We start from the raw sequence: 27,629 nt of genomic DNA, 5'->3' as shown, positions 1-27,629 counted from the left end.
ATTGTTTTATTTCCTGTGACACCCCCTAACAGAAATCTAATGTTTGCACACGGGATCCTTCTAAAGAAGCGTAAATAGTGTAATTACTCTGTGATCCAGGCATTCACAGCAGGCGGACTGTACTTTATCCGGAGCCCCTTGGTTTTAAACCCAAGCCCCGCCTCTTCAGTAGGCTAAGCGCACCCACCTTATCCACCAGCGGCACAGTGCGCCAGGGAGCAAGAGCGCAGGCTGCACCGTGGAGCGGGCATGGTAGACATGCAGTACCGGCAGACCGCTTCTCCCAGAAAACGCTTCCGATATTGGGTTTAAGGAGACAGCTTATTTGAAAGCCGGCTTGGGCCGAGGGGATCTTATTCTTTCTGACAGTCGTACAAAAAATACAATTAAAAAAAGGAACTCATTGACATTTGGAAGAACCTGATGGGTAGTGGGGAGGAGGGGAGAACGATGCAGTTCCAGCCCGACTCGGTGAGCCGCGCAGTCCGCCTCCGACGCTGGTGATGCCCGCCGTGCGGGGATCACCGCCCAGCAGCAGCAGCAAGAGGAGGAACAGAAGGAGGAGGTCAGGATAACAAGGGCGTCAGGGGCCGATGATGTCGTTGGGAAGGTCGGGATCATGGCAAACGGAACCGGTACTATCATGTTAAAATGCGTCGTGGTCGGAGACGGTGCGGTGGGTAAAACGTGTCTGCTGATGAGCTATGCCAATGACGCCTTTCCAGAGGAGTATGTACCCACGGTCTTTGATCATTATGCAGGTAGGAACACAGTTCTGCTGTTCGCCTTTATTATCTCATAATAGCGTGACATGCTGAGCTGCTGCCGCTCTGTGCTCACTGATAATTGGCCACATGCGAATCTAAGAGAAGAGAGATTTTAGAGACCCCCACCCCACCACTCTTCCTCCAACTGCATTGCATCTGTTGCTATAATCAAAACCACTTGTTTGTCGTCTTCATAGCACAGAGGGGCTGGGACCCCCCCACCCACCAGCACTCCCCACCCTCACCCCTTGGTTCCTCCTCTAAACTGCTCTTTGTCATTTCCTTACAGTGAGCGTCAACGTCGGGGGAAAGCAGTACTTGTTGGGACTGTATGACACAGCTGGTCAGGTAAAGTTTATTTTTTCCTCTGGCTCTGTGCCAAGCACGTCAAGGACACGCACACATGCACACACGCTCCAGCTCTATCTCGGTCTCTCCATGTGCTCCTGGGACCAATAATTATCCAACAGTGCCTTGGAAACACCCACAGGCTTCATATTCAGGCCAGGCACTAAGCTGCAACAGGTGATGGGTTTCGCACATGGCTTTAACTGCCTGAGTGTGCTGTGGCGTGGACAGTGATGGCAGTGAAGGGGTTTCAATAGTTCTATTATGTGGAGAACAGGGCTCCTATGTCCAGTAGTGATGTCACAGGTTTGTTAATAGGGCTGCTTAATGCATGGGCCTTTTCTTTACAATGTGCCATTCAGTGGGCAAGAGTTACAACTGTAATACACACACACACACACACACACAAAATATTGTGTCCCCTCAGCAGAAGAGCCAGTGTACACACAGATGGAGGAAGCTACTTGAAACACACAGCACACAGAAGCTCAGCGAGGTGTGCGTATAGGAAAGACCCTGAATTATTTGTTTTTAGTGTAAAAGTTGTCATTTGGTTTTTATGGCGGTTTTGGTTTGATGTGAATAGCTAAGCGACAGCAGCTAAAGAGGAAGCAGTTAGCACATCAACTCTTTACATGTTAGTTATGTCAAAATTTGGTGCTTCAATCTTTGAGATTTCACACTATGACTGTATGCAAAGTCTTCATCAGTGTTTTTCATTATTGATTATAGGAGATGGTTATCAGCAAATTAGCTGAAAATGAAAACCAAGAACTAAAAAAGAATTGTATTCAAACACAATCTGTAGAAACATTTGCAGGTTGGATGCCTGTTTGACATATACTGACAGTGTAGTTTGGAGACTACATGAACCTGCGTGCCAGTGAAGCTACTTGTATCCAGGTGTCCCAGTAAAGGTGATGGGAGGTGTTGGGTTTAACTTTCGCAGGATGTCGTTGAAGCATTATGTTAGGAAAGAAGCTGAAAAAGGCTCCAAAAAGAATTTCTAAAGGCCACATTGGCAGGTACTACCAACCTCAAACTAAGCAAAAATTGTGCCTTTGAAACTAAAATAATATTTGTTATTCACTGGGAACTAGGGCTGTGCGATATGACCAAAATCTCATATCCCGATATAAAACCTCTATCGTCCGATAACGATATAAATCACAAAAAAAATAATATTTTCTGTAAATTCTGTGAATCTCGGGTAGGTGAAGTGTTTCCAGTTGGGCGTCGTGTACCTGGAGTTGAGTGTTTTAACAGATGTATGAAACTACACATTCTTAGACATAGGTTGTAACGGCCGCCGTTTTCTTTGTGAGTATTTATTACACGGCGTGCTGCGGGGAAAAGCCTGTTCTAACGTTTGAGTCTAAGGTTGATTTTTTTAGCACCTGACGGCTCTTTTTTTTTGCTTCTCATCCGTCAATACTCTGCATACTTTTTCACGTGATTCCGTTTATTTTGAAAAGTCTCAACAGAATCTTGAGGTTTATTGTGAAAGGTTTATGTGGAAAATAAACTAGCGGACATGCGATGGTTTTACCGTCGTTGTTGCTAAAGACAACCAATAAAAACAGGCGCTTGTCCGTCAGTAGTGTGGTTTCTATTAAATATAAGAGAAAGAGAGAACTTTAAGAAATTAATATAGCCACTACAGTGACCATCAAAACCATGAACAAACAGTTTATTTTGCGACACCACAAAACAAACGATAGCGTAAAATGAAACATAGATGTTTTTATATCGTCATCCGATATATATCGTTATATCGAACAGCCCTACTGGGAATGATTAGACCGTTCCCAAAAGACTAATCAACACCTAATCAACCATTTTTAACTGCTAAACGACTTATCATTTGCTGGCTTAGTAGTTTCGCAGTGAACTTTGACTGTTTGTTCTAACAGATCGCCATTTACATTTTCGATGGTAACTTGCAGGCTCTACCTGAGCAGATTTAGGCGGCCCATCTACCTGCAGAGAGCATCTCTTGTCAAATGGGGGCAGTCAAAAAATATGTCGTACAGCCGCTCTGTGGGCTACTCTTGTGCTTTTGTCGGTCCATGAGTCAGCCACGGAAAAGAGCAAAGTTACAAACAGACAAAGAGCTGACGTCAAGCTGAGTGTTAAAAACAACACTGTCACTGTCTGCGCTTTTCCTGCTGCTTCTGTTCCTGACGAACTCCGCCGCTCCGTCTCTTTTCCGGCCCACTTGTCGGCCGGTCTGCATTTGCTTGACGCGCAGCATCATCCACACCGCGTACTGTGCAGTTGGGTTTTTGGAAGAACTCACAGGAGCACATTTGTGGTGGTTGAAATTCCAAAAAATATCTCCTCAGGTGGGCACAGACACAGTAGCTTAAACTTAAGCCTAGTTTAGTTGCGCAGTGCCTCACCTTTGGTAACATGTTCTTCTATGTTTATTGTTCAGTGACGTTAGTGGTCCACTGATCCAACTTTTCCACCTCCGATTCGGTACAGATACCTTGCTTTAGCGTATCTTCTGATACACTGTTACATTAATAAGCATTTGATGATCTCTGCACCTTTAATAATGAGATTTGACACTTAAGTATATATGGTTCATTATGGTTTGATGACCGTTAGTGTGGGTTCTGGAATATTCCAAGTAAATAATTATGTAGGCATTTATTGAACTGGTAAGAAAATAAAGCACAATAGGCTCAAAATACAACAAAGAAAAAAAAATATCAACGTTATTCACCTTGATTAAATTGCACAAGGATTAGGCTTTAACCTCCTAGGACCTGGCATTTTGGGTTATTTAGACCAAAATACTCAAGTTTGCTCTACAAGGGCCTGATATCCACTTACGAGGACATTATACTGCTACTGTTCTATCGACATTTTAAATGAATATCCTCATATGTGGCTCTCATTTTTCTCAGAAACAAAAATTAGGTAAAAAAAAATCTGGTAATTCTTTGTTTTTACATTCATCGTCTCCCAATCAGCCCAAATATCAATGGAAGAGTTCGGGTCTTAGGAGGTTAATGAAGTTGATGACCAAGTGTTGTTTTATCCCAAGTGCAGTAAAACCTTCCAAATAAGCGTTTCACAAACTGTGACGACAGTGTGAGTGAGCAAGTGATGTTATCGTCATCTCTGTTTGTTTTTCTTTTGTTTTTTTTTAGTTGTGCCAACTAACATGACCGAGGCTACTTTGGATGTGCAGTAAACGTGTGCATGGTGGTGGGAGCATCGTGGTTTAGGCTTTCTTTGCTACCTCAGTCTGGATGCTTCACAGCCATTTTGAGAAAAAGGATTTCATAATTGTGCCATCAAATTTTAAAGAACAGTGTCAGGGTAGCACTTCATGGCCTGAATCTTTGGAGAGGTTTGGTGAAAACACGAGTAAATCATCAAGCACAAAAAAACAAGGAAATTAATGATTTTAGGAATTACAGAGTCAGTTTTATCACATTACCTAATTAGGATGCCATGGCATGACCTAGGGAGAGCTGTCCAGTCAAGACATCTAAGCAGTACTGATGAACTCGAAACTGTTTGTTAGCTCTAAAATTCCCCCATCATTGTGAAAGTCTTATTAGCAGCAACAGGAAATGTCTGATCGAGGTTCTCCAAATCGCTAAATTCATGAGATCACTTTCTTTTTCTATAGTCTGCTGTTTGGACAGTGTTATTAGCTTAGTCAGATCATGTTTGTGACTCAGATGACAATCAGGCCACATATTATGTGTAATGCGCTCAGAAATCCCAATAATTTCAAATGGCAAAAGCTCTGAATGGGCCTCTCTTGTATCATTTCACGATTTTCAGGCGTTTCTATGGCTAAAGCAAAGGACTAAAGGCACCCTGTAGATTTTTAAACCTCCAGTAGTGATTTAAAGCAAGAGTTTAGTGTGTGTAACAGATTTTTATTTTGTGCATGTACAAGAACCAGAAAAGCATGTGGACAGCTGCATAGACCTTCCTGTGTAGGGTATGTCTCTTTCCTGCTCATTAACAGTTGGCAGCTCAGAATAACCTAGCAATAGTTCAACAGCTGAGCAGTAGAAGAAGAAGGCATGCTTACTGTATATTGCACAACTCATAATACTCAAACACTGGCTGTGCAAATGAGGAGGAAGGAAATGGATTCAGCACTTTTTTTTAGACACGAGACTAACACACAGTGTGCTTTGGTGAGAAAAACTGAATGCACTCAACTATGATTTTCTTGCGTTAAGGCCTTCTGGTCTAACTTCAGCTGCACTGCAGGACAGCGAACAGTCAGTCACCCATGATTAACCTCCTCATACTTACAGCAACCTAAAACTACACTCTTGCCAGAAGCTGAGTAGTTATTAACACTTTCCTCGTGACCTGTTCCGATGTGATCCATGCAGCAGAGAGACAAATGCAAAGCTCAGAAAGGTCAGCTTTGGCATATTTAGCTGGTTTCCTTCACAAACCCTGATTCACACACAAATCTGTGAGTGGGAAAAGATCGCAGACAGCCTGCATTTTTCTTCCCTGTCTTAAACAGCTACCTGTGGCTGCGCTATAATTTTCCCCCAAGAAAACAGATGGTAGAAGTGTTACTACTCACTTGTGAAAAGAGGAACACAACCTTTTGTCTATTCTGGCGTGTTTGATAGGCTGTGTGTGTGTGTGTGTGTGTCAGAGGAGGGTTTGTTTTCAGCTGATTCAGAGTGTCTCTGAAATGGAGAAGTTCTCCCAGATGTCTGCTGTGGGCGCCGCCGGCCTCCCAGAGTAGAGTTACTGCTCTTGAAAATGTGCCCCCTCACGTTTCTCCCGTGCCTCCGCCCCCGACTCGGCTGACCTCTTTATGTGGAGCAGAAGGCCAGCTGGTAATGTTTATAGCTTCAGCGTCTGATCAAAGACTCGATGCCCCCAAAGAGAGGAAAGGGGGAGGAAAATAGTGTGTGTGAGACAGAAAGAGGAAGAGAGAGAGACAGATGCGGGAGGCTAATCAAGTGTGTGTGTGTGTGTGTGTGGGGGGGGGGGGGTGAAATAGCTTTGGTTAAATTCAGACGCCTCTGTTTCGTTTTCCTTTCCATTTCTCTCCTGTTGATGTAAAACTCACCCTTCATTATGTCCACCTCTGTCCTGCGCTACACGTGTTCATTTGGCTTCGATCTCCCTGCAATATTTATATTCCTGGCGTAGGCTGGAGCTCCCATAATGCTTCGCTAATTCCCAACGCCTATCAGCAACCTTACGTACGCATTGGGGTCGCGACTCTGTGCTGTCACGTTGGTGTCACATGTCACTCAGTGCCACATAATCACAGCTCGGCTCTGAACCCAGTGCCGCTGCGCCGCATCTGTTGTTGCTATTGCTTCCCTGCCAGTTATTGTCTGCGTCTCTACTCCAAGCACCGCCTTTTGAATTATTCCATATGGAAGGTCTGTGAAGTCTAATTTGCTGCAATGTGGCGAGGGAGCAGAGGGGAAAGTCTTTACTTATTCATTCATTCATTCATTCATTCATTCAGTCATTCTGCTGCTGCTGCTGCTGCACTCAAGAAAATCTAGCACCACTGGCGAGGAGGAGCAGGAGGAAACAGGAAGTGGATGCTAAGTGCACTAGAGCCAATGGAAACGACATTTAAGGACAGGAGCTCAGGAGCTGCGACCCCGAGGGATCCGTGTCTTACTACGCTATTAACTTCCACTTTGTAGTTGGATTGTTGCTGATTTGCTCAGCATGTCAGATGCACTTCCTATGATCACTTTCACATTTCCTGTCCAGGCTTTGGGTACAGTCTGATGAGTCTTTTTTGACTCAGCAACCCAAGGTGGCCTAGTGACCCAATAGGGGTGAAAGGATGACAGGTGGGGACGCGAGTGGGGTTTGGAAGAGGGGGAAACTGGTTTTACTCAGCCATGAGCCGGTCACCAGTCAGCTGCTCCAACACAGAGAAACAGGAGTGCTGTGGGCACGCCTCAGAAAGAGATTTTACACTTCAGAACAACTCTAGTGCTATTCTCTTGAATGGAGTCAACTAATTTGCACATTGCCTGACGATTATTAGTGATTAATCAGTCAGTTTGCAACTAATGGATTCTCCTTTTAATAAAGTATCAGAATAGTGAAAAAAGCTCATCACACTTTATAAAAATCTAAGGCTAAATACTGAAATGCTAGACTAGAGCTCGACCGATACAGGATTTTTAAAAGTGCTCTCTAGTGGAAAACCAGATCCAAAATTAACAGGTGATTGAAAGGTGTTTGTTCCATTGCTTTACTTTAGAATTCGTTACATTTAGTTCTAAATGCTGCTGGTAACGTAAACTTGCTTTATTAATATTTACTTTGTTTGCACTGTGGCTCAGAAAGTGTTCCTCGATGATGAACGCGACCGCACGTTCAGGACTTCTTAGCTCTGTCCTGTCTTGTTTCAAATGTCACATCATATTAGGTTGACATAGTTGGAATTTTTGAACCAATGACAATAAAGGCCTCAAAGCCTTTTTAGGGTTTTTTTTCTGCTTTTATTGGGATAGTGCAGTGGAGAGAAGACAGGAAGGCTGGGAGATCAGGGGGAAGGCATACAGTAAGTCCCAGCAGGCCTCAGGGTCTGCAACAGCCTTTCAGTTTATGGGTTGCTTGCTTTACCCAGTGAGCTGTACCAGTGCCCAGAGGTCTTGAATCTTGAAAAAGAAAGTCTTTGTTGACCTTTTGGAAAAATTAGCAGGAGTTGGCTCATTATATCACTTGGCTATGCTGTTGAGACCGGTGCATGAAAGGGTGTTGATAAATGAAAAAAACACTGGATATTCTCTGTGGCTTTGAAACTTGTGCTTGGACTTTGATTGAAATACCAGACTACAGCTTCTGACTTAGCAAAGGGTGTGTAATGCATTTTTCTGCCATTTGGATTGGCCTTTGAAGTCAGCACCAGGATTTACATTTTGAAATGATTTAACTCTCTTCTTGTCTTTGTGAAATGTGCCATGATGTGCAGCACAGCTGGCACCCATCTGGCTTGTAGCTTACAATGCCAAGACGGGTTTTTAGCAGCTTGTGTATTTACAACACAGGCATGTGCCCTCTCTGAAAACAACATGAAAGACGCATAGGACTGATTCCCAGCATGTACATAGTGTTGTGATCCCAATACGCCAGCTTCTCTGGAGGCCTGCTGTGAGTGAATAGGTGATGATTTTCAAGTCTAGAATGAAAACATCTGTCGGTTTTCTTCTGCTCATCCAGTTCAGGGATGGATGTGGGGATTAAGGATCCTGTCCTTGTTGTCATAGGGCAAGTGGTGTGGTTCACCTAGGACAGGTCACCAGGCTAACACCTGGACACAGGCACAGTTAATCTGACATGAATGTCTTTGGACTGTGGAAGGAAACTGGAGTACCCCGAGGCAGACACAGGAAGATGATGCAGAAAGGCCCATGCAAACCAGAGGGTTTGAATCTTCCTGATGTGGTTTGACAGTGTTAACCACTGCACCACAAAGCTGCTTATAGTGAATATCTGAAAATGCAAAATGGAACACCAAACACCTAACCAGTGACCACATATTTGGGTAGGTGTCTGGTGTAATTATGGGTCCCAGTCAAAATAACATGAAAAACAACTTTGCAGTTAGTGGTAATATGGATGGAGTCAGTTATTTTCGCGTATACAGGCGCTGGCACAGTGTTTAGTGTAGGAATCCACTGTTATGTTGTAACGCTTTCCCTTCCCGCCATGCAAATTTTTCCAACTCCCAGAATACCTGACCAGCGTTTGACTCAGGCACGTTGCCATGAGCATGCTTGCTCCTACTGCAAATTGAGGACATGCTGTTACTCTTGAATTAAACAGCTGGGGCCTGTAGTTTAAGAAAATGATTGCGAAATGGTTGTTTGTGAATATTCGCAGCTGTGGATTCACGTGCGTTTAGTCCTCCGGAGAATTTGTTTCCTTTTTTTGCTTTTTGCAGCAGGAACTAAAAGGCTCAAAATCAAAGCCAAACGACACAGAGCAGGATCGAGTGTAGGACCTGAGGTGACCTCCTGTGACATCATCGGGGTCTTGACAAAGCTCGATATTAACGTACGAGGAAATCATACAAACTGTTTTTACTAGCTGAGTAATGCTAAGATGAGTAAACTCATATTTATAGAGAAAGTCATTGGTTTTCCCTTTGGTTCCTTCTCCAAATTTGTTCATTCATTTGAGTGAGTAAGCGCTTGGATTAGTGGATTATCCCTTAAGGCCATTACCAAAATGCTCCATTATCAAAACACACTGCATCCTGTGGTAAAGAATTGATATACATTTGGACTGTCAGTTTTATATATTAGTGTTAATAAAAGCTTTGTTCTTTCTTTCTTTGTTGTCTATTTACTGCTGTCATTAACATCTATAAATAGAAACGCTGAACAGCCAACTTTTTGAATGAACTATGGCAGGATGCTCTCACTGTACAGGCATGAATGGACAGAGTGCATTAGAGCTTCAGTCCGTGATTAATGATCATTAATCGCCATTAGTGGGAGTAGAAAAAGGCACCACCCCCTCCCTTTTTTTTTTTTTTTGTTGCTGTTTTTTTTTACTCCCGAGGTGAAATAAAGTATTTTGAAATGTGCAGCTTGGCAGATCGGAGTCGGAACTTTGTGATCAGAAGCGTCTCTGCCTGGGCTTGCTTTCCCACCCGGCAGCCATGTTAGAGCGAGCGTCTCTGACGCTGTTGATATAGGCGGTTTATAGAGCCCCGAGGAGGCGATGGAAGTAGAAAGGGAGAAAGATAGAAGAGAGAGAGAGTTGTGGAGATGGAGAGGAGGAGGGAATGACTCACTGATATAGCACTCATATGTCACTGAGTCAACAGAGCGCAGTCACACAGCCGAGCGCTCACAGTGGCTCATTGAAGGCGCTGAGTCTGGCCCTGATGGAAGTGTATGGGCATGTATAGACAGACGCTGATAGAGTTTAGTGTACACATGCACAAGCTGCTCCTGTTCCCCTTTTTTTTCCCCCTCCATCATTCCTTTCCCGCTGATCATAATATTTACGGTACACTCCCGGCTAACTTGGACAGATCGTTGTGCAGCGTGTCTGCGATGCGCTCATGAACTGCTGGACTGAACTAATAAAAATGTGGGACATATTTTTAATGGAAACTTTTATCCAGAGCACCTTCACGGCAGCGATGGTGTAAACAGTTCTGTTCATTAAATCCGGGATTGAGCGCTGGAGACGTGTTGGACGATACACTGTGAAGACTCTGAATGGCTGCTGTGTTTGCCGTGCGCTGAGGAAACTGTACAGAGATGGGTATCAAACAAGCTTCGGGCCTGTTTACAGTAAACTGCTGAGCGGCTTCCACTGCGTCTGCAGCTTGTGGGGAAATCGGATTCATTTGTGCAGGCAAAGGTTACAAACACACAGGAATAAGTACATGTGACACACGAGGTGTATATATGGGACCAGACGAGAGCTGCTGGATGATGCGAATGCAAATATTATTTTTGCTGTCCCAAAGGAAATAAATAATCTAAATGGACATAGTGTAGGATCTGATGGAGGTGGACAATGTCCCCAGCACCACCACCAAAAGTAAAAATGTGAATTTCAACCAGATATCTAGATCATATTTAGATGCTATTACAGAAATGCAGCCTCTGTGAACAGAACATCCACAGCCGACAGAGTATCAAAAATCTGTTTATGCCATTAAAAATTAAACAAAAAGGCATCTTTTTCTCGACGTCTCTTCACTAACCTGATAAGATGCTTTCAGTTTTTAATCAATATTATTTGGCAAAGTCACCTTCAACATTTTTCAGTGTCTTTGCTGGGCGGGTAGAATTTGCTTCTCTCTTGTATTACTTTGAAGCAATCGTATTGATAATCAAGCGCCTGATCAACGGACTCCTCGCCGTTAATGCAGTTGCACTTCAAACAGTTGCCTTGCCCGTTAAATACGTGTATTTAAAAGACTAATTCAAAGTGCTTTAATTCTGCAACCCTCTACGGGTAATAATCGAAACACGTACTGTTAGAAAGAGCGGATTCGTGAGTTTGACGTGGTTGAAAGTTGGTAGCAGTGACCCCAGACGTGCTCGCCAAGGTATGAGACGAGTCTGGAGGGGGGACACTTGTGAACATCCTATGTTTTGTATGTAAAACATTATATTAAGTCATGTATTTTAAAACATTTGGCAAATTTCTCTTTCCATCACTTTTAAAGAAATAACCCTTTTAAAATCAGATGTGACCTCGAAGGCTGTAAGAGCAAGTTAATGTCACTATCAGCTCATCCAGGATGCACTAAATATTCATCGCAGCACCCTTACACCAAAACAGTCTATGGATGTGCCATTCTTAACAATATCTGAATTGTTACCTGATAACACTGCTCCCGTTAATTCAAATAAAGTCGCTTCTAGGCCCAGAAAAACCAGGTGTAATCTTGGATTACATGAAGAACCAAAAAATACTTAAAGATCTAAAACAGTCCATTCTACCTGCAAGCTATGAGTTGGTGTGCAGGGAACAACGGGTGCTCACACCAAACATCAGATTTTTTTCATTGTTTATTACTATTTTTGTATCAAATGAGTCATTATTAATGGATAGGCATGACCTGACAGGTTTATTAAATGTTGGCTAACCAAAAGAATGAAATACCTGACAAGTCATGATCCTTAATCATAATGACGCTGAACATGAAGGTTAAACAATTCAATATTGCCACATCTCAGTGTTGTAGCAGTGCCCAGAATGAGTTCTACACCTTAATATGCACTAAATGTGTGTAGTGCAGGTTAGTAATGCACTTTGAGGTCGATGTTCTCAGAGTATTTTTTAAATCCGGTCAAAACTGAGGCAGCAGACACAGGAATATCCCGATGTCATTTCTTATTTTAGGTAAAGCTTATGAAACACTGATAATACAGCTCACCGGCATTTTCTCATTAGTTGCTCGGTATGATGGTTTTTCCTTCTTACTTGTGAAATAACATGTCTGTTGGAGACGGTTTATTCTTAGATAATCCTGGTAATAGGCTTTAAATTTATTTTTGTCAACCACTGGAAATATCGCTCTAAAGTTAAGAAATTATATACCTGGACTTCATGTGTAACATGCTATAGCTGACAGTGTGCAAATAATTGCAAAATCTGACAGCTGAGAAACTTTCCATCAGATCATTTTAGTCATGCTCGTGTTTCACCTTTGCCTAAACTGTATAACATGTGTCGTGCACAAGGTTTAAAGATTATTCTTATTAATTTTGCTCTCAGGTTTGCTACAAGCACCGGATAGTTTGCACTCAAAATGGTTTTATCGGGTGCGGAGGTTCAGCTAGTGTCAGGTAAGATGACACAGGAAATGTACTTAACTTATTGTGCTGTCAAAACACTCAACCAGCCAGTGTAACAAAACTCAACTCCCCCGAGCACTCTGAGGCAATTTTTTACGCATGAAATAAGGACATCTTGAAAATCAGGTCGGAGTGTTTACCACATTTATAGATGTCTTTTTTTCAGATGTGGCACACGGCAAGAAGCGCTCTGCTTTAATGTTTTGTCACTACTGGAAATGTTCTATGTGTTTTGGTTAATGGAGAAGCCTGAATAGAACCTGCGTGAGGCAGCGTGCATGATGCCAGTGGTTAATCTGTTAATCGCACATTGATGCAATCCAAGAATCCCACACGCTTTGTGCTTGGGAAGTCACAGGTGAGCAGCAATCTCCAATCCGATTAGCTTTACGTGTATTTTTATCTGGTATTGCAGAGAAAAGTTCAGGGTTGCGGTACCTGTGTGAACATAGCTTAAGAAAAAAAAGCCTCTAAGAGTTGTTTGAAATCCCTGCATGAGCCCCATCTGTGAAATATCGCACTCATTTGGAAGTAAGAGGATGAAATACTCGTAAAGTATTGAATTATATCCACTTGACCTATTCCAGTGAGGCATTGTTGACTAATGCACAACATGAGCACAGGGCTTGAAGATTTGTATGCTTATTTTATCATCTGCTCCAATTCAATATAAAGTCTGTATATCTTAAATCCATTACCCGGGTGACAAAAAAGGAGGACGCCTCTGCCTGGCTGATGTATGTTTGAGGAGTTTCCTGTCATTCTGCTCATTTGCAAAGCCATTCCCAGCGGTTTGTAATTGAGTTATAGGCGATTTGGTGATAGCACACTGTGCTGTCTGCTTTGGCAAAGAATTGAACTCGCTGAAGGCATCAAGATGAAAGAGTTTAATTCCAGTGTTTGGTTGTCCTTTTGCAGCATCTTGGTCAGACGTTGTATTCAATCTTCTTGAATTCAGTGTCGCAGACAAAAGTGACAGAACTGAGACTGATTCACTCAGTCAAGTTGGTCTGGTTGAGTCATATCTCCTTACGGGAGATTCATTGATTCCCCATGTCTCTAACCAGCGGCAGGAAAAACGTGCCATCAGTAGACGTGAGATAGGTCGTGAATATTTATATGAGCGCAACTCAGACACTATGTCGAAAAGACTTCATCTTTGGCGAGGACAAGGGAGCGCCTGATCTGGCTCACAAAGGGCAGTGTTGCATTGGTGAATTGGTCATTTACACCACACAGATATCGGAGATGGCAGTGTGTCTGGTTCTCAGCATCTTGTGGTGATGCCTTGTGCTCAGCTCGCATTAGAGGACTGCAAATGTGATATAATAACTGATTGTCTGTCAGAAAGGGAACTCTCACATTAACGTCATCTTCTTGGCATTCGTTTCTTGTTTTAACTCGGACCCTAATGCACATAACACGGCTCAGGAGCCACTTTGGCACTGTGTAGCTCTCTGGTCATCATTCTGAGCTCATCTCATAATCCTTTAATAATCGATGAGTAAGAGTTTCTCAGATGTGAGGAACAGGAGTGAATCATATCTTCTGATTGTTAACTGGTGCTGCTCTGTCTTCTCCCAGGAGGACTACGACCGCCTGAGGCCGTTGTCCTACCCGATGACCGATGTCTTCCTCATCTGCTTCTCTGTGGTCAACCCCGCCAGCTTCCAGAATGTGCGTGAAGAATGGGTGCCCGAGTTGCAGGAGTACGCTCCCAGTGTCCCTTACTTGCTCATCGGCACGCAGGTTGGTTCTGGAAACACGTAACAGACGCTTCCCATTCTCAGCTGCTTTGCGCATATGTGGTGGATGTACCTGCATTTGTCATTTCTGACACGCTGGAATGAAATGAGGTTACCAGAGAAGAATACACTGTTGAGCTCATACCTGATGTTTTCAGATAGAGATGAAAAGGAATGAAAAATAAACTCAGTTACTTAGACATATTGAACAAACTTTAATCATTTTCATCCAGTATCAGTCTGATCCTGACTCAGAAAGCTAGACCAAGTACAACAGTGACAACGTGGAAGTCCACTTTATATACATACATGGAGGTGGTGCAACTACACTTTCCTTCACAGCTTTGTTATAGTTTTTTGCTCTATTGGTGACAGTGGTGTCGCTGCCGGTTTCTCGCTCTCATTCTTATTAAGCTTGGCGGAAGACTTATTTTACTGCTCTTATGGTAACATTATGTGCTGTCAACGGCCTGATTAACATTATTTCACTTCACTTGTATCCTGTCAGTTCCACTCTACCCACAATGTATGTGTGAGTGTGTTTGTTTGTTTGTGTGTGTGAGAAGATGCACATACAATCAGGGAAAGGGGCATAAGATCAGTGAAAAAATGCCTGTCGTCATTAATTCACTAATAAATATTATTTAAATTAAAAATTTACTTATTATAAGTAAATTTATATTCCTGGATGTATTTATTTTTTTTAGGTTTTGTTTTTATAAGGTTATGTGAGCAAGTGTAAGTCAAGTCTAATGTTATCTTACATAAAGGAATGATTCTCAGTCGCTAACATAAGGATGATTAGCACAAGCGAGATTACATAATTTTAGCGTTAGCACAAATGCCAATAGCAAGTGCTGCTGTACATTAACAAACATGCTGGTTACTCTAACATGAATATATATAATATGGAATATAAAAACAGTAAAAAAAACAAAAACAAACACACAACAAAAAATGAAAAAACTGGGACACAGTTTTGTAAATTTTACCCGAAAGCTTTGTTAGCATGCTAGTTGCATCCTTGCAGTTAGCTACAGTGACAAAGCAATCTCTCCATTCCTCCGTCTGTAGCTGTCAAGTAATCCTCCCGCTGTGCTTCTGTCTCATAATCCGCCTCCTTTGTCTGTGTTTACATTCACACACTGAGCTGCTGTACTTCACATAACCCTCGTGTCTCTTTTCTAAAAGCATCTGATTGACATCTCTGCTGTTGTAATAAGAGCTCAGCTGAGGAGCTGACGTATGAGAAATAAAGGAAAATTTCACATTCAGAAGGCAGCAGAACTTTGCTGTGGTATTAAAAGTTGAAGCCATTATTTTATTAACAGCTAGATTTTCATAAAATAAATCAGCACCTAGCATAATCCATCTATCCATTCTGCTCCGCTAAGCTATTTTTTTTTTCACACCAAACACCATAATATCAAACCTATTTCTTTATAAATGACTATAAACAAAATATTGTATTAGATTACACATAAAAAAGATAAATGATGATAACTGATCAACTGGGAAAACATGAAGCACCTTCATCCATGTTAAATGTGATCTTTAATTGCAGCCCTAATATTACTTAGGCAAGGTATCTTTGAGAACGGTGGGAACATGACAAAACATCGCAGCTGCCCATTAAAGAGGACTAAGACACAACTAAGAGTAGGCGCATATCTAAAAGTACAGGTGCTGAAATAGACAGTAGGTGGTAGCATGGAGGAATTAGATATTAGCTGTCTGGCTAATACTGTAGTACTCCACAGCTGACTCTAGATTTATTTGTGTTTCTCTGATTCATGCAGTTATTTAGTTATATGGGGGATAAAAAAGTGGTGTAACCTACCATTTACCAAGAAAGTTGAAAAGTGATAAAGAACAATGTATTTTCTTTTTCTTACACTGTTTTCTTCAACTTAGAAATTAGCCTATTTCAGTATAAACACCATCCAGACTTTGTTTTTTCTGCTTTGCACTGGTGTTGTGATTACATCATGAGTCATGCAGTGTATTAGTTTGGTGATTAACTCATGAAATATATTATCAATGCATAAGGTTGATGTAAAATGTATGTATTAACCCTCTAATTTGCTTACCATCGTGTCATATGTCAATTAACTGTATCCTTCACTCTGATTGGTAGTCGCTTCAATCGTTTGCTTCAAAGTTGAGAGAAGTTTAACTTGGGAACCGTGCTTTTTGCAGTGTATTACAAGTTGGAAGTAATGAAGTTGGTAAAGTTGTTGACTGAAACATTAAAGCTTTGGTCTGTAAAACCAAAACACCGAGCTGAAAGATGCTAAAGTGATCAGTAATGCTGAGGGCAGATGTAGATCCGAGTCTGGAAGAGACCATTTTCAAATTCCACAATTATGTTTTTCAGCCACTGTCACTATAAAAGTACTAATTAGTGCAGCTTTAAGCCCAGCCACTCATGTAGTCGGGGAGCTGTGAAGATGAGCCAAAGAACAGAAGAAATTATTTATTAAATAACAGCAAAAATATGGAACGGCCAGTACAAACCTGACCAACGATCTCAGGCTGATTTGTCACATATCGCTTTAGGCGTTTTATGTCCCCGTGTTAAATGTGAGGTTTAAATCTGTTAAAGAAGCAATTAACAGTTTACTGATTCTTATGACACAACATTAATCCAGAGCATTAGCTTATTTCTTAAACCTTAAAAGTCACGGCCAATATCGCGCTTGCTTAAAACTGAGGGCAGTTGATGTTTACTGCGCTGTTATCAGTTCCTGCTATAACTCACTCGCCGCTCCACTGGCTGGATGCTGATATGTGCACGCTGCCGCAAATCTCCCCAATCAAGAAATGGGTTAATGAAGGCCACTTCCTGTTAGCTTTAGCAGTTGGATTCGTTGATTGTAACAGGTTATTACTGAGATATGGACGGGCTGTAGGTGGAGAGCGTTCCAGTGAATAAAAGCAGAGTGAAGAAACTTGTGGTTGTCTGTGAAATTGCTTTGCACAAGAGCAGGAAGTGTGGGCCAACATGGCTGTGTTACAAAATGAGAGCTCGCGCTGTCAGTTACAGCTCATTCCTATGTATAGATGCAATGATGAAATCCCTCTGTGTTACGCAAATATGAGCTATTAATAAAATCTATATCATAACAGCAATACTAATGTTGACTCAGCTAAAAGAAGCGTATCTTTTTCAGATTGATCTCCGTGATGACCCCAAAACCATTGCCAAACTAAATGACATGAAGGAGAAGCCCATTGCCACCGAGCAAGGGCAGAAACTGGCAAAGGAGGTTTGTATGCCGAACTAAAGGGAAGCTTCTATTTTCACTTTCGCTGTTGCAGAATTGAGCTGCCCAGTCCAGTTAGATTCCTGTGTGTTGATTTGACCTAGGAATGTCTCTTTAGAAATTCTTGGAATCAAGACCTTTGTGCATTCTTTGAGTTACAATGAATCCGGGAATACATTCCGAACCAACACAGATGTCCAGCAGAGTTCGAGACTCTGCACCATAGATACCAAAGGCGATCTGTGATTAATCACTCCTGTCAGAGCATGAATAAGGCTCAGTCTTTCAAAACATTACTGCCTAGATTCATTTTAAAGTCTATATTCGTGCCGTTTTGGCAATGTAAGATTTCAATGCGATTCTCATCTCATGGAGTCATGAAGTTTTCTGAGGCCTCAAGGAAACTTGGAAGAACATGTCGGGTCAAATTAGACCCCTTTTCCTCAAAGTGAGCAGCATTTTACCTTGGGTATTGTTTCCTATAGTTGCTGTTGTAGGTAACCCATCTTCCATAATCCAACTCAAGATTAGAATTTTTTTTTTTTAAAGGGTAAATTTCAAATATTTTTAAGAAATAGTTTATCCAGTCATGTGAAAAATAACTATTTCCCATATTTGAAGAAGCAAAAGTGATTCTAATTGAAAAAGTACATAGTAAAAATACATCCTAGTCCAACAATTGATGCAAAACACTTTGAGGGAGTGATAGATTGCAGCTTTTCCTGTATAAATAAAGGTCTATTGCTTGCTTTGCTGTTTGGGATCCCATCATGCCAACATCTAAAGAACATTTTGAGGCCTTCAGAAGCAAAGTCTGTAAGTCTGGTAAATTATTTAAAGGAGCTCCAAACAGTTCAGAAAGAAAAGAAGGAAAAAAATCATCCCATTGTAAGGAAAAGTAGTGTGGATTTCATGACTGGCTGCCCTGTTACATTCAAGTCAGTAACAGATATTTTGATATAAAAACCAGTCTGATGATCTAAAAATTCCATTAGAAGATATAAAGGGAACTCTTGCAGCTCCTTTGTTAACACGTCATGTGCCTTCACAGTTCTACACTGCAGACAGATTTCACCTGGGAGCAGTGCCACTAATGGTATTTGCTGTTCAAAAAGAGCTTTAAAGCAAAGCTACCGTTGGCCGTTGCAGAGTTCAGGCCTTCTAAAATAACCGTGCTCTGGACGGTCAGATCAAAGATAAATTTGTTTGGCCACAGTAAAAACAGGCATTTTTGGTGAAGATCAAAGTCAACATTTTAGAAGAAAAGCTGAAAAATCATGATAGTGAAAATGTTTGAGGTTACTGTGATTCCTTTGGACAGTACAAAGGAGTGACTCGACAAAAGAAATAAAAGTGTTTACAAATCTTTAATTTGGATCCCCAATGAATGCTAACCTCTAAAAAGCTCGTTAGTTAGGCGCTAAAGAGCTGTTTTTGGTCTAGCCGTTTTGCAAAGCAATTTTTTACACAAATCAGGTGTTTGAAGGGCCTTTTTTCATATTGGACATGAAATAATAAATGTTTCTGGCTTTAAAGGGCTAACTTATTTATTCAGTTATGTGAACATTCATCGGGCTGTTTTCTATACTTGAGCGGCCTCCATAAACATTCCTGTACTGGCCTTGCTCACTTGCCATTAGCTTCTAAAGTTACCCACTAATATCAACCATAGCCAAAGCAAATAATATATGATTACACTGCTAGCCTGATACAATTATAGCATTCAGTGTTTCTAGCTAGCAGAGCTGCTGCTGAGCCTCTTCCACTCTTATTACATTTCCTTTTTAATGGATGGGTGTCGTAGCATTGTGGCAGAGGTGATCCAAAAACCCAGACTGGTAAACAGATACTCTTAGACACTTTTATAGCTCTAAAGAAAATATAAATCTTTAAAAAAATGGTGAAAACTGTGCTTCTCTGTTTTCCAGTTACATCCATCTTACAGTTCATACTTTAGGACTGCTTAATATCCAAAGGTACAAAGGTGGCACTTGCATATAAACCATAGAAAAAAGCTGTTAAATAACAAACATGTCAACTTTACCAAGAAGCACGAGAGAAAATGGAGATAAGTTATATGCTACATAGATGTATTTGAGATCAGGAATTTAATTTTCTTCTGATCTTTAAGCCAATCACTTGCCAGATATCTCTATGTCAATGACCGGACCTCCATTTTTTTTCTTGGATGAAGCCCATAAGGGTGAAAAGTTGGCATGTTCGTTGACACTGGCAGACTAAATTGGTAAAGTTCAGATTCATCAACTTTTTCCTGATGTTTTGTGCAAGTGACGTCTTTGTGCCTTTGGGTATTTAACTCTTTGATAGTGCTACAGTTTGGCATATCTACCAATCTACAAGAAAGTGAACATTTTCCAAACTATTTTAATGTCAGTGCCGTTTGAACGTTGCGTTGCTGTGACTGACGATCCCTCTGTTCTCTTTAGATTGGTGCATGTTGCTATGTGGAATGTTCAGCATTGACCCAGAAGGGCCTGAAGACGGTGTTTGACGAGGCCATCATCGCCATCCTGACCCCCAAGAGAAAGAAGGGGTCTCTGAAAAGGAGACTGGGGCCTCGCTGCATTAACTGCTGTCTGATTACGTGATTACATATACTCAGAGATCATTCAGCAATCAACCACAAACCAAACCTGAACTGAGAACAAAAGACTGGCAGAAAAATGCACAGACAGCAGCTGAGACAAAAGAGAGGACTGAAAGGACAAAACGAGAGCCACTTTGGAGCTCTTTGATGGCCATAACTCTTTCTTGCTGTCCAGCACTGGGGTTAGGGTTGCAGTTTACTACCAAAGGAGCACAAAGCCCAAGTCAGTCTCTTCTTTTAAAAGACTTTTGCCTCAGAAGTACATTCTTTTATAACCATTTTTAATCATTTTTCTGTATAGTGTTGTTGTATGCTGTCATGTATGGACAAAAAAACAAAAACAAAAAAACAAAACACAAAATGACATTGAATGACTAATGCTACATTTTAAAGAGCTCATGTCATTTCTGTTTATGGGAGGTAGATTATTGATTAGTATATTTCTAAATACAAGACCAGATGTGCAAGAGAAAAGACCAGAAATAATGAGCTATTGAAAGAGAGGCTGGCTTTAGTGACACTGTGACGGTGTCCAGGATACTTTTCTGGACATAAGGGCCCAGTTCTTTTTGTTTAAAACTTCTTCCAAAAAGATCTTTGGCCCAAAAAAAAAGTCTGTCTCCAATTATTTGTCGTTTGAGAACCTGCTAATGAAAAACCACACAAGATTGTGTTGGGACAAACGAAGTTCGGATGTCAGATTTTGGATCTAGGACTGAGTGATCTTAAAGTTTGAAAGTCTTGTTTTTTGCCTTATGGAAAATGGGAAAAAATGTTCTATAGCGTGGCATGCCAAAACATTCGGAAAGTTAAGTTGGGAGTCTGATGTCTTAATCAGAGACTGAGGTTTATTATCCATTTTTGAAATCTATATAATCCAGAGTTTATGAAAAGTCAATCTGTGCAAATAACACTTTATGAGCTTATAAATGTATTTCCTTTATTTTCTGTTATTCTGCAATAATTCTTTAATCGACATTTAAGGAAGTTCTACAAAGAGAAAAGGAGACGAGGGATCTCATTTCAGAAATGAAACTCTGATTCATATCAACGTCCAAAGACTCCAATGCACACGCTTTTATCGAAGTCCGATAGCTGAGATGACCCAATGCTGTACATCTATTGCACAACATGAAGCACAGATGGTGACACTTTGTTTCCTAGCAAAGCCAAGCACATTTCTCTGCTTTCAGAAACTGACCCCATCCCAGAATAGACCGACTGAACCACAGAAGATGCACATTGCTCTATCGGGCACAAGTATGAGCGTAGCACACCATCTTCAGAGTTTATCAAGTCGACAAAAAGTGGTTGGGATGTTTCCTTGAACGTCCCGAATTTCAATTCTTTAGGAAGTGCACAACTGATCCAAACTTCTGAAGTGGTATGAAGGGTTGAAGAACTAGCTGCAACAGCTGTTAGTTAGTAAGCTGTTGCTAATCCTACTTATAAGTTAGGTCGTTACATTTTGGAGATGTGTTCATTACTACATCAAGTTGCACCACAAAAAGTAGTTGCATACAAGGACATTTGTTGTCACTAAATATTTCCACCTAATGGCCTAGTAGCTGCAAAATAATGTAAGATATGTCAGCTAGCTGAAAAGGCTAATGTTAGCTTCATAGCTGACATATTTGACCATATTTCAAAATAATGTTTATTAAGCTATTTATAAGATGAGGAAAATTATCTCTTACACTTTCAAATAATTTCCAAGTTACAAAATGTTATGCCAATAGCATTAAATGTCAAACATATTGTAAATTAGATCAGCATAATCACCGATTGGTGCTTGTTTTAATGTAGCAACTACTTAGCCTTCTGAAACTGTTGTTTTGGGCATTTTTGATAAAGTTATGTGATATTCTTCAGATCGTATCACAACCATTTCAACCCAAATGACTAAAGCCTTTTCAAGCTTAGATGATTTTTTTTTAAATGTTAAATGGTGCAACTTAGTTCGGCAAATCACCAGTTTGAAACTAGCCATTAGCGACTTAGCTAGATATATGAATAGTTGGAACAACCCATGTGCAGGAGACAAAAAGTCTTTCAAAAAGTCTGAATCAAAAAAATAGTGTTTTAGGCAATAAGGTCCTGAAATGAAAGCCAGAAGAGATTTAAGGAATTTTTGACCAGCACCCATGGACTATCCCTGTCATTTAAGCGATCTCGTAAAGAATCTGTCACCTGTGAATTGCATTACAATTTAAATAGAATTGGAGATAATAATTAAACTTTAGGATCTAGAGCAATTACTCCACCCATTCCCCTCCACAAAACAAAGTGTATGCAACAAAGGTCTCCAGCCAATATGTTTATAGGTATGTAAAAACTGGAGGTCGGGACTGAACTTTTCTTGCAAGACAGACATAAAAATGCCAGTGCTTCTTGTTTTTATGCATTTGTTATTAGCTTTTTAAAATCTTTAAAAAGGAAAAAAAAAAAGATTTTAATCAAAGGTGCCAACTTGCTGTTAACTTTCTGTTCAGAGTCAGATACAATGTTTGATTAAAGCTTTAATGTAAAAGGTGCTCCTCCTCTCTGTCCCAGCCTGCGTTGTTGTAACTGTCTTTTTGAGCAGCAGACGACTGCAGGGTGAACAAGCCTTCTATCTACTGGACAGTTTTGCTTGCTTATGTTGTGTGAAGGTCCACCCTCAGGATCCAGGACCTATAAGTGCCACAGCCACCGATGCATTCTCCCGTTGATGCTTCTTTCTTCTCAATAAATGTGTTTACTGTCTTAAAAAGTCAGCTTGGGGATTTAACTTGGAATGGGCCAGATGTGATGTGGGATGCATTTGTGGAATAAACCTTTGCTATGCTTATGTTCATAACAGGTTAGATAAGAAGGTCAGGAGAAATAGATATTAAAAAACACACACAGCATTAATGCATTAAAGATTTACAGTGCTGTGAAAACATATTTGCCCACTTCCTGATTTCTTATATTTGCATAACTGTCACACTGTCACACATATGAGATCATCAAACAGACTTTAATATTAGAGAAAGGTAACCTGAGTACAAGTTTTACTCTTGTTAAAGTTTTAACTCTTGTTAAATCAGGAGTTATCTCCGATTGATCACATATTTTGTTTGGAAAGTTTAGTCCAGTTTCTCTTAATTAAATTATGTTTTTAAAACTGCAATTGGTATTTATGCTCTTTATATTATATTCAAATAAGTTTGCTGATCTGAAACGTGAAAGCGTGACAAATACACAAAAAAGTTTGCATCTTTTATTTTGAAACTTAAAAAAGGAAATTAATCTGTTTATGTTTAAATCTATTTTTGAGATTATAAGATGAATTGATTTATCTCTTGGGCAGGAGCGCCACTCACTGGGTGCAGTCTATATGTTCCTCTCTGTGGAACAATTAACTTCACTTTACATACACAGTTTAAAAATTTACTCTGTTTATTTGGTGTGGAAATTTACAGTATCACTGGATGTATCAGTATATGACAGTACCTCATAGTGGAACATATTTAACTCATAAACATTTATGATGCTGCTAAAAAATCAGTGTTCAATAATTTATTCATGCAAACTTCAAACAACACATTTCCATTCATTTTTGTACGAGTTCCTTCACTGTGATATAAACTATTTTATATTGAAAAAACAAAGTTCAGGCACATATGGCTGAAATTTTTTTTTAACACTCTGAAATCGAACATAGCACTTTTTTACAGTCTAAGTTATTTGCATGTCTCTCATTATTGTGCACGTATGGCTAAAATTTGACGGTACACATTAATGCAGTTTAAAATTTCCAAAGCATGATTTCAACTGAAGAAATTATTTTTTTACAAAACTGTTAAGTAAAACTGTGTAGATCTCCATATTATAGCTCTGAAGGGGATAAATCACCTTTTATGTGACCCGTAATATCGAGGAGCATTTCATCTCAGAAGTTAAGACTCTTTATTAATGCTTGGTATCACTTTCATGCATGTTGACCAAAAAGCCACAGGGTTTCCTTTACTGGCAGAATTACAGCATCCTTGTACACTGCAAAGATGAGTTCATTTAATAATATATATAAAAAAGTATTGTTAGATTTAAACAGGGGACAGTTATATTACTTTGAGTGTGCAGTACTTAAATAAGCAAAGTAATATTATAATATTATACTCTATCAACATAACAAGAGCTCTTTAATTTTAGTTTAAAGTAACTTGTTGCTAGTGTATTTTAGAAAACGTTACAATAAATGAACTACAAAGATCACATGTTGAAAGTCCTACTTTATTTTTTAAAAAGCAAATATAACTGTACAAAATATTTTCTTTGCTTTTCTGTAAACACATAGAGATTTCGTTTTTGTCAAATCCTTGTATACCACACATTTACAGGAGCACTGGTTCCATTAAAAACTGAACTTTAGCACTGTTAGCTAAACATTTACATTGTAGTTTGCCACAAAAACACTGTAAACCTGAAACAATTATCACCACAGTACTTCATGAGGAATTGAAGTCAAATGAGTCTTAATGTTCGCCACTGTAAAGGTACTCCAAACCTGTTAAAAAATCAGGTATGTGTTATTCAATGAAACTGGAGAGCGCTGTTGCCCCACAGTAAGAAGGTCCAGATTTCAATTCCACCATCAACCCGGTTCTTTCTGTGTGGACTTTGCATGTTCTCCCTGTGTTTGAGTGGGTTCTCTCCAGGAAACTCTAAATTCTCCATAAGTGTGAATGTATGGGCCCCCCGAGGAGAATGGATGGATGTTGTCATTTATTGCGTAACATCTTCAAATTCATGAAGCACTGCTGACCAGCTCCAGCACCTCTGCAAACAGAGTTGACAGAACAGGTAGGAAAATGGATGGGACATATAATGCGGTGATGTTGAATGTTTAAAATTTTATTTTGTAGTTTACATGAAGAATTTTATTCACTTACAAAATGTAAAATATAAGATGTGGATGTCTAAACCTAGTTCTCGTAGTTAAAATCTGATACTAAGGTCAATTATAGTTTTTTTGTTGGTTTTTTTTTAGCTTTTTTAAAGATCTCACAAACAGACAGAGGATTGTCATGTGGAGCTAAAAAAAAAGCCTTATAAAAGGCTCTAATGCTAATAATGCATGCATTGTTAAAGTGAAGCACGTCTGCTCACATCCCATATGAGTGATTCACATAAACTGGAAACAGGCATGTTTGTTTTTCTAACATCCTGTGATAAAAAACAAAACCTCATCTCCTCCTGCTCTAATTTCCTATGACCATATATGGAAATATCATCTCTTGTTTGTGTATTTTCTGTGTATCTGAGTAGTTTGACACATCTACTGGAGTCACCAATTCCAAGACATATTTGATATATTAAGGAGAACAAATCATCCTTCAAATTAAAAAAAAATGATTTCATTTGCTTCAGCACACATGGACACATTTATACAACTAGAAGCCTAGAAAACACAACCCGGTGTGTGGATACTGTTAGAGTCCTGGGGTAAAGCTACATTCAGGGAAATGTTGCATCTATTAATGTGAAAGCGGTATGTGTTTTTTCTCCTCCTTCAGAAGCAAGACTTGGGTATGATTTTGGTCTCTAACAAATAGATCTCCTCACCTGCTGGTGTTGACATGTGCTAGTCACAGACTTCTAACTTTTGATCGTGCGTCGTCTGCACCATTAGTGCTGACTGTCACGATGCAGAAAGTCAGCTTATTCTCATTGTCATGTAGAGAGGAAAAACTGATAAAATACCGAATTCTGATTAGAACTTTCAAATGCAGATACACAGCACATTATGTGTGTAGCAGGACTCTTTGGGAGCCTGGAGTTTCCCCAGCTCCAGTCTGCTGCCATGCACCTTCCTCCACCATCTTCCCTCTGGCCCTCAGCACTAACAGACACAATGCTACTCTGACTGGTGAGGTCCCTTTCCAGCCACAGAGCTCAGAGCTTCATTATTCCCCTGCATGGTTGAATTGCCCTTTCTCAACAATTACATATTCACTCTTCCTTTACCACCTTCCTCACCCCATATGTGCCATTTCTACAAGCATGAAATGTACCTAATCTGTATTCAATTATTGTTTGAGGTCCACTTTAAAGAGATAAACAACACAGTAAAAGGCTTCATGGCAAAAGACTTCCTCTATTTTCTTCATGTCTCATTATCCAGGAAAAAAGGGCTTTGGTTTGGTGAAGTGCTGTGTGAAACGAATAAAACATAATTAAAAGAGTTTAATAATGAGTTGTCACAACACGTAGAACCTATTAATCTAGTCTTTATTGTAATTTTGCTGTAATTAAACTGACATTACTGTTTGATATGAAATGCTGCAGCAAAGCACTGAAAACTGGTGTGAGACCTACATAAAATGATACCCGATCAGCAAATTGCACTATAAAAGTCTGAAAAGTACATTACATATATAATCAGCACATCTGGGGAAAAGGGACTGTTTTGTTTCTATCCTGCTGCCACAAGATGGCAACCCTGCCTTTGTCACCGCATGACTAATACCCGAGCACTGGATATAAAGAACCATGCAACGCTTTCAGGACAGAGCTGAATTTGAATTTCTTCGCTGAGCTTGTTTAATTATGATTACATGCATTATTTATTTTCTAAAACTCCTGAACTTTGATCAATAAAATGTGTTACAGTTACATTAACAAAACACTGCATTCTGTGTATCTCTCTGAACAGACAATGAGATGACAAAGTGACATCTGACATGGTTAAATAAACTGATGCTTACTGTATCAGTTTCACTGGTCCAAACAATAGATTCACCCAACTCTAGTCAAACATGCAGTAACTTTGCTGGGGGCCGATCATTTCTTTTGACATTTTAATCAAGCCCCACTTCACGAAATGTGATCTGCGGACATCACAAAATCACCCTTAACTGCTTCCCTTAATCACTGTACAAAGAAACAGAACATGAGTCCCCAAACACCAAACCTCTACTTGGTATCACCTCTGATCTATATCCAAATCTATTCCTGTACTCAGTGACTGCCCAGCCTCGAATATTAGCTGTCAGCGGTTATGGCTTAGTAGCTTACTGCAATAAATTAAAGTTTATTATGGCATTTAACTATATTCTCTCAGTGAGTACTTCATCGCTTTTAATTTCATGAATAAACATCACCCCCTGCTTTTTCAGCTACTCATAAATAGTCAGTTCTAATATGTTAGGTCTGAGCTCGCATGGACCTGTAATACACTACTATCACACCTTTCTTCTTCATAAGAAGCTGAATCACCGTAGTTAGTTATTATCATATCCTTTCTGTGTGGCTTGTTTGCTGCAGCAGCGACCTGTTAGGGAAGGTCCATGTCGACTAAAACAGTGTGAATCAGTCCTGGCTGAAGAATCAGTGCTAATGCAATTCTCTTTCATTTCCTTTCATAAGCGCAAATTGGATCAGTATCTCGGAGATGTAAAAGCTAATGTGCTCAGACGGCTCGTGATTTCCGTGAACTCACAACCCTCGGCTCCAGCGAACTACTACATTACTCACACAACTTCCACTTCCCCTTACGGCTTGTGTCATGCGCTTAGGAATTATCCATCTCCAGGAGATGATCTCATGTG

The 27,629-nt window shown here is 40.2% G+C and overlaps 2 protein-coding genes across 2 annotated transcripts in view; one reads left to right on the top strand and one right to left on the bottom strand.

The window, feature by feature from the left end:
• Positions 1-27,629, bottom strand: part of tmem254 (transmembrane protein 254) — a 98,582-nt gene that overhangs the window by 22,809 nt on the left and 48,144 nt on the right. The window lies entirely within an intron of this gene.
• On the top strand, positions 201-22,807 carry LOC113034643 (rho-related GTP-binding protein RhoQ). The gene is made up of 5 exons (XM_026189419.2): positions 201-761; positions 1,057-1,115; positions 14,021-14,185; positions 17,355-17,450; positions 19,895-22,807. The coding sequence occupies exons 1-5, from the start codon at positions 620-622 to the stop codon at positions 20,054-20,056; spliced, it is 624 nt and encodes a 207-aa protein (XP_026045204.1). The 5' UTR covers positions 201-619; the 3' UTR covers positions 20,057-22,807.

This window comes from Astatotilapia calliptera, chromosome 13 (assembly GCF_964374335.1).
Source record: "Astatotilapia calliptera chromosome 13, fAstCal68.1, whole genome shotgun sequence".
Taxonomy (NCBI): domain Eukaryota; kingdom Metazoa; phylum Chordata; class Actinopteri; order Cichliformes; family Cichlidae; genus Astatotilapia; species Astatotilapia calliptera.
This window is presented reverse-complemented; position numbering and strand designations above follow the sequence as displayed.

Bases quoted from the DNA above. Each gene is read 5' to 3' on its own strand.
- LOC113034643 (XM_026189419.2), top strand. From the start codon at position 620: ATGGCAAACGGAACCGGTACTATCATGTTAAAATGCGTCGTGGTCGGA. The intron at 14,186-17,354 runs GTTGGTTCTGGA...TATCTTTTTCAG, and splicing joins ACTTGCTCATCGGCACGCAG to ATTGATCTCCGTGATGACCC. The intron at 17,451-19,894 runs GTTTGTATGCCG...TGTTCTCTTTAG, and splicing joins GGCAGAAACTGGCAAAGGAG to ATTGGTGCATGTTGCTATGT.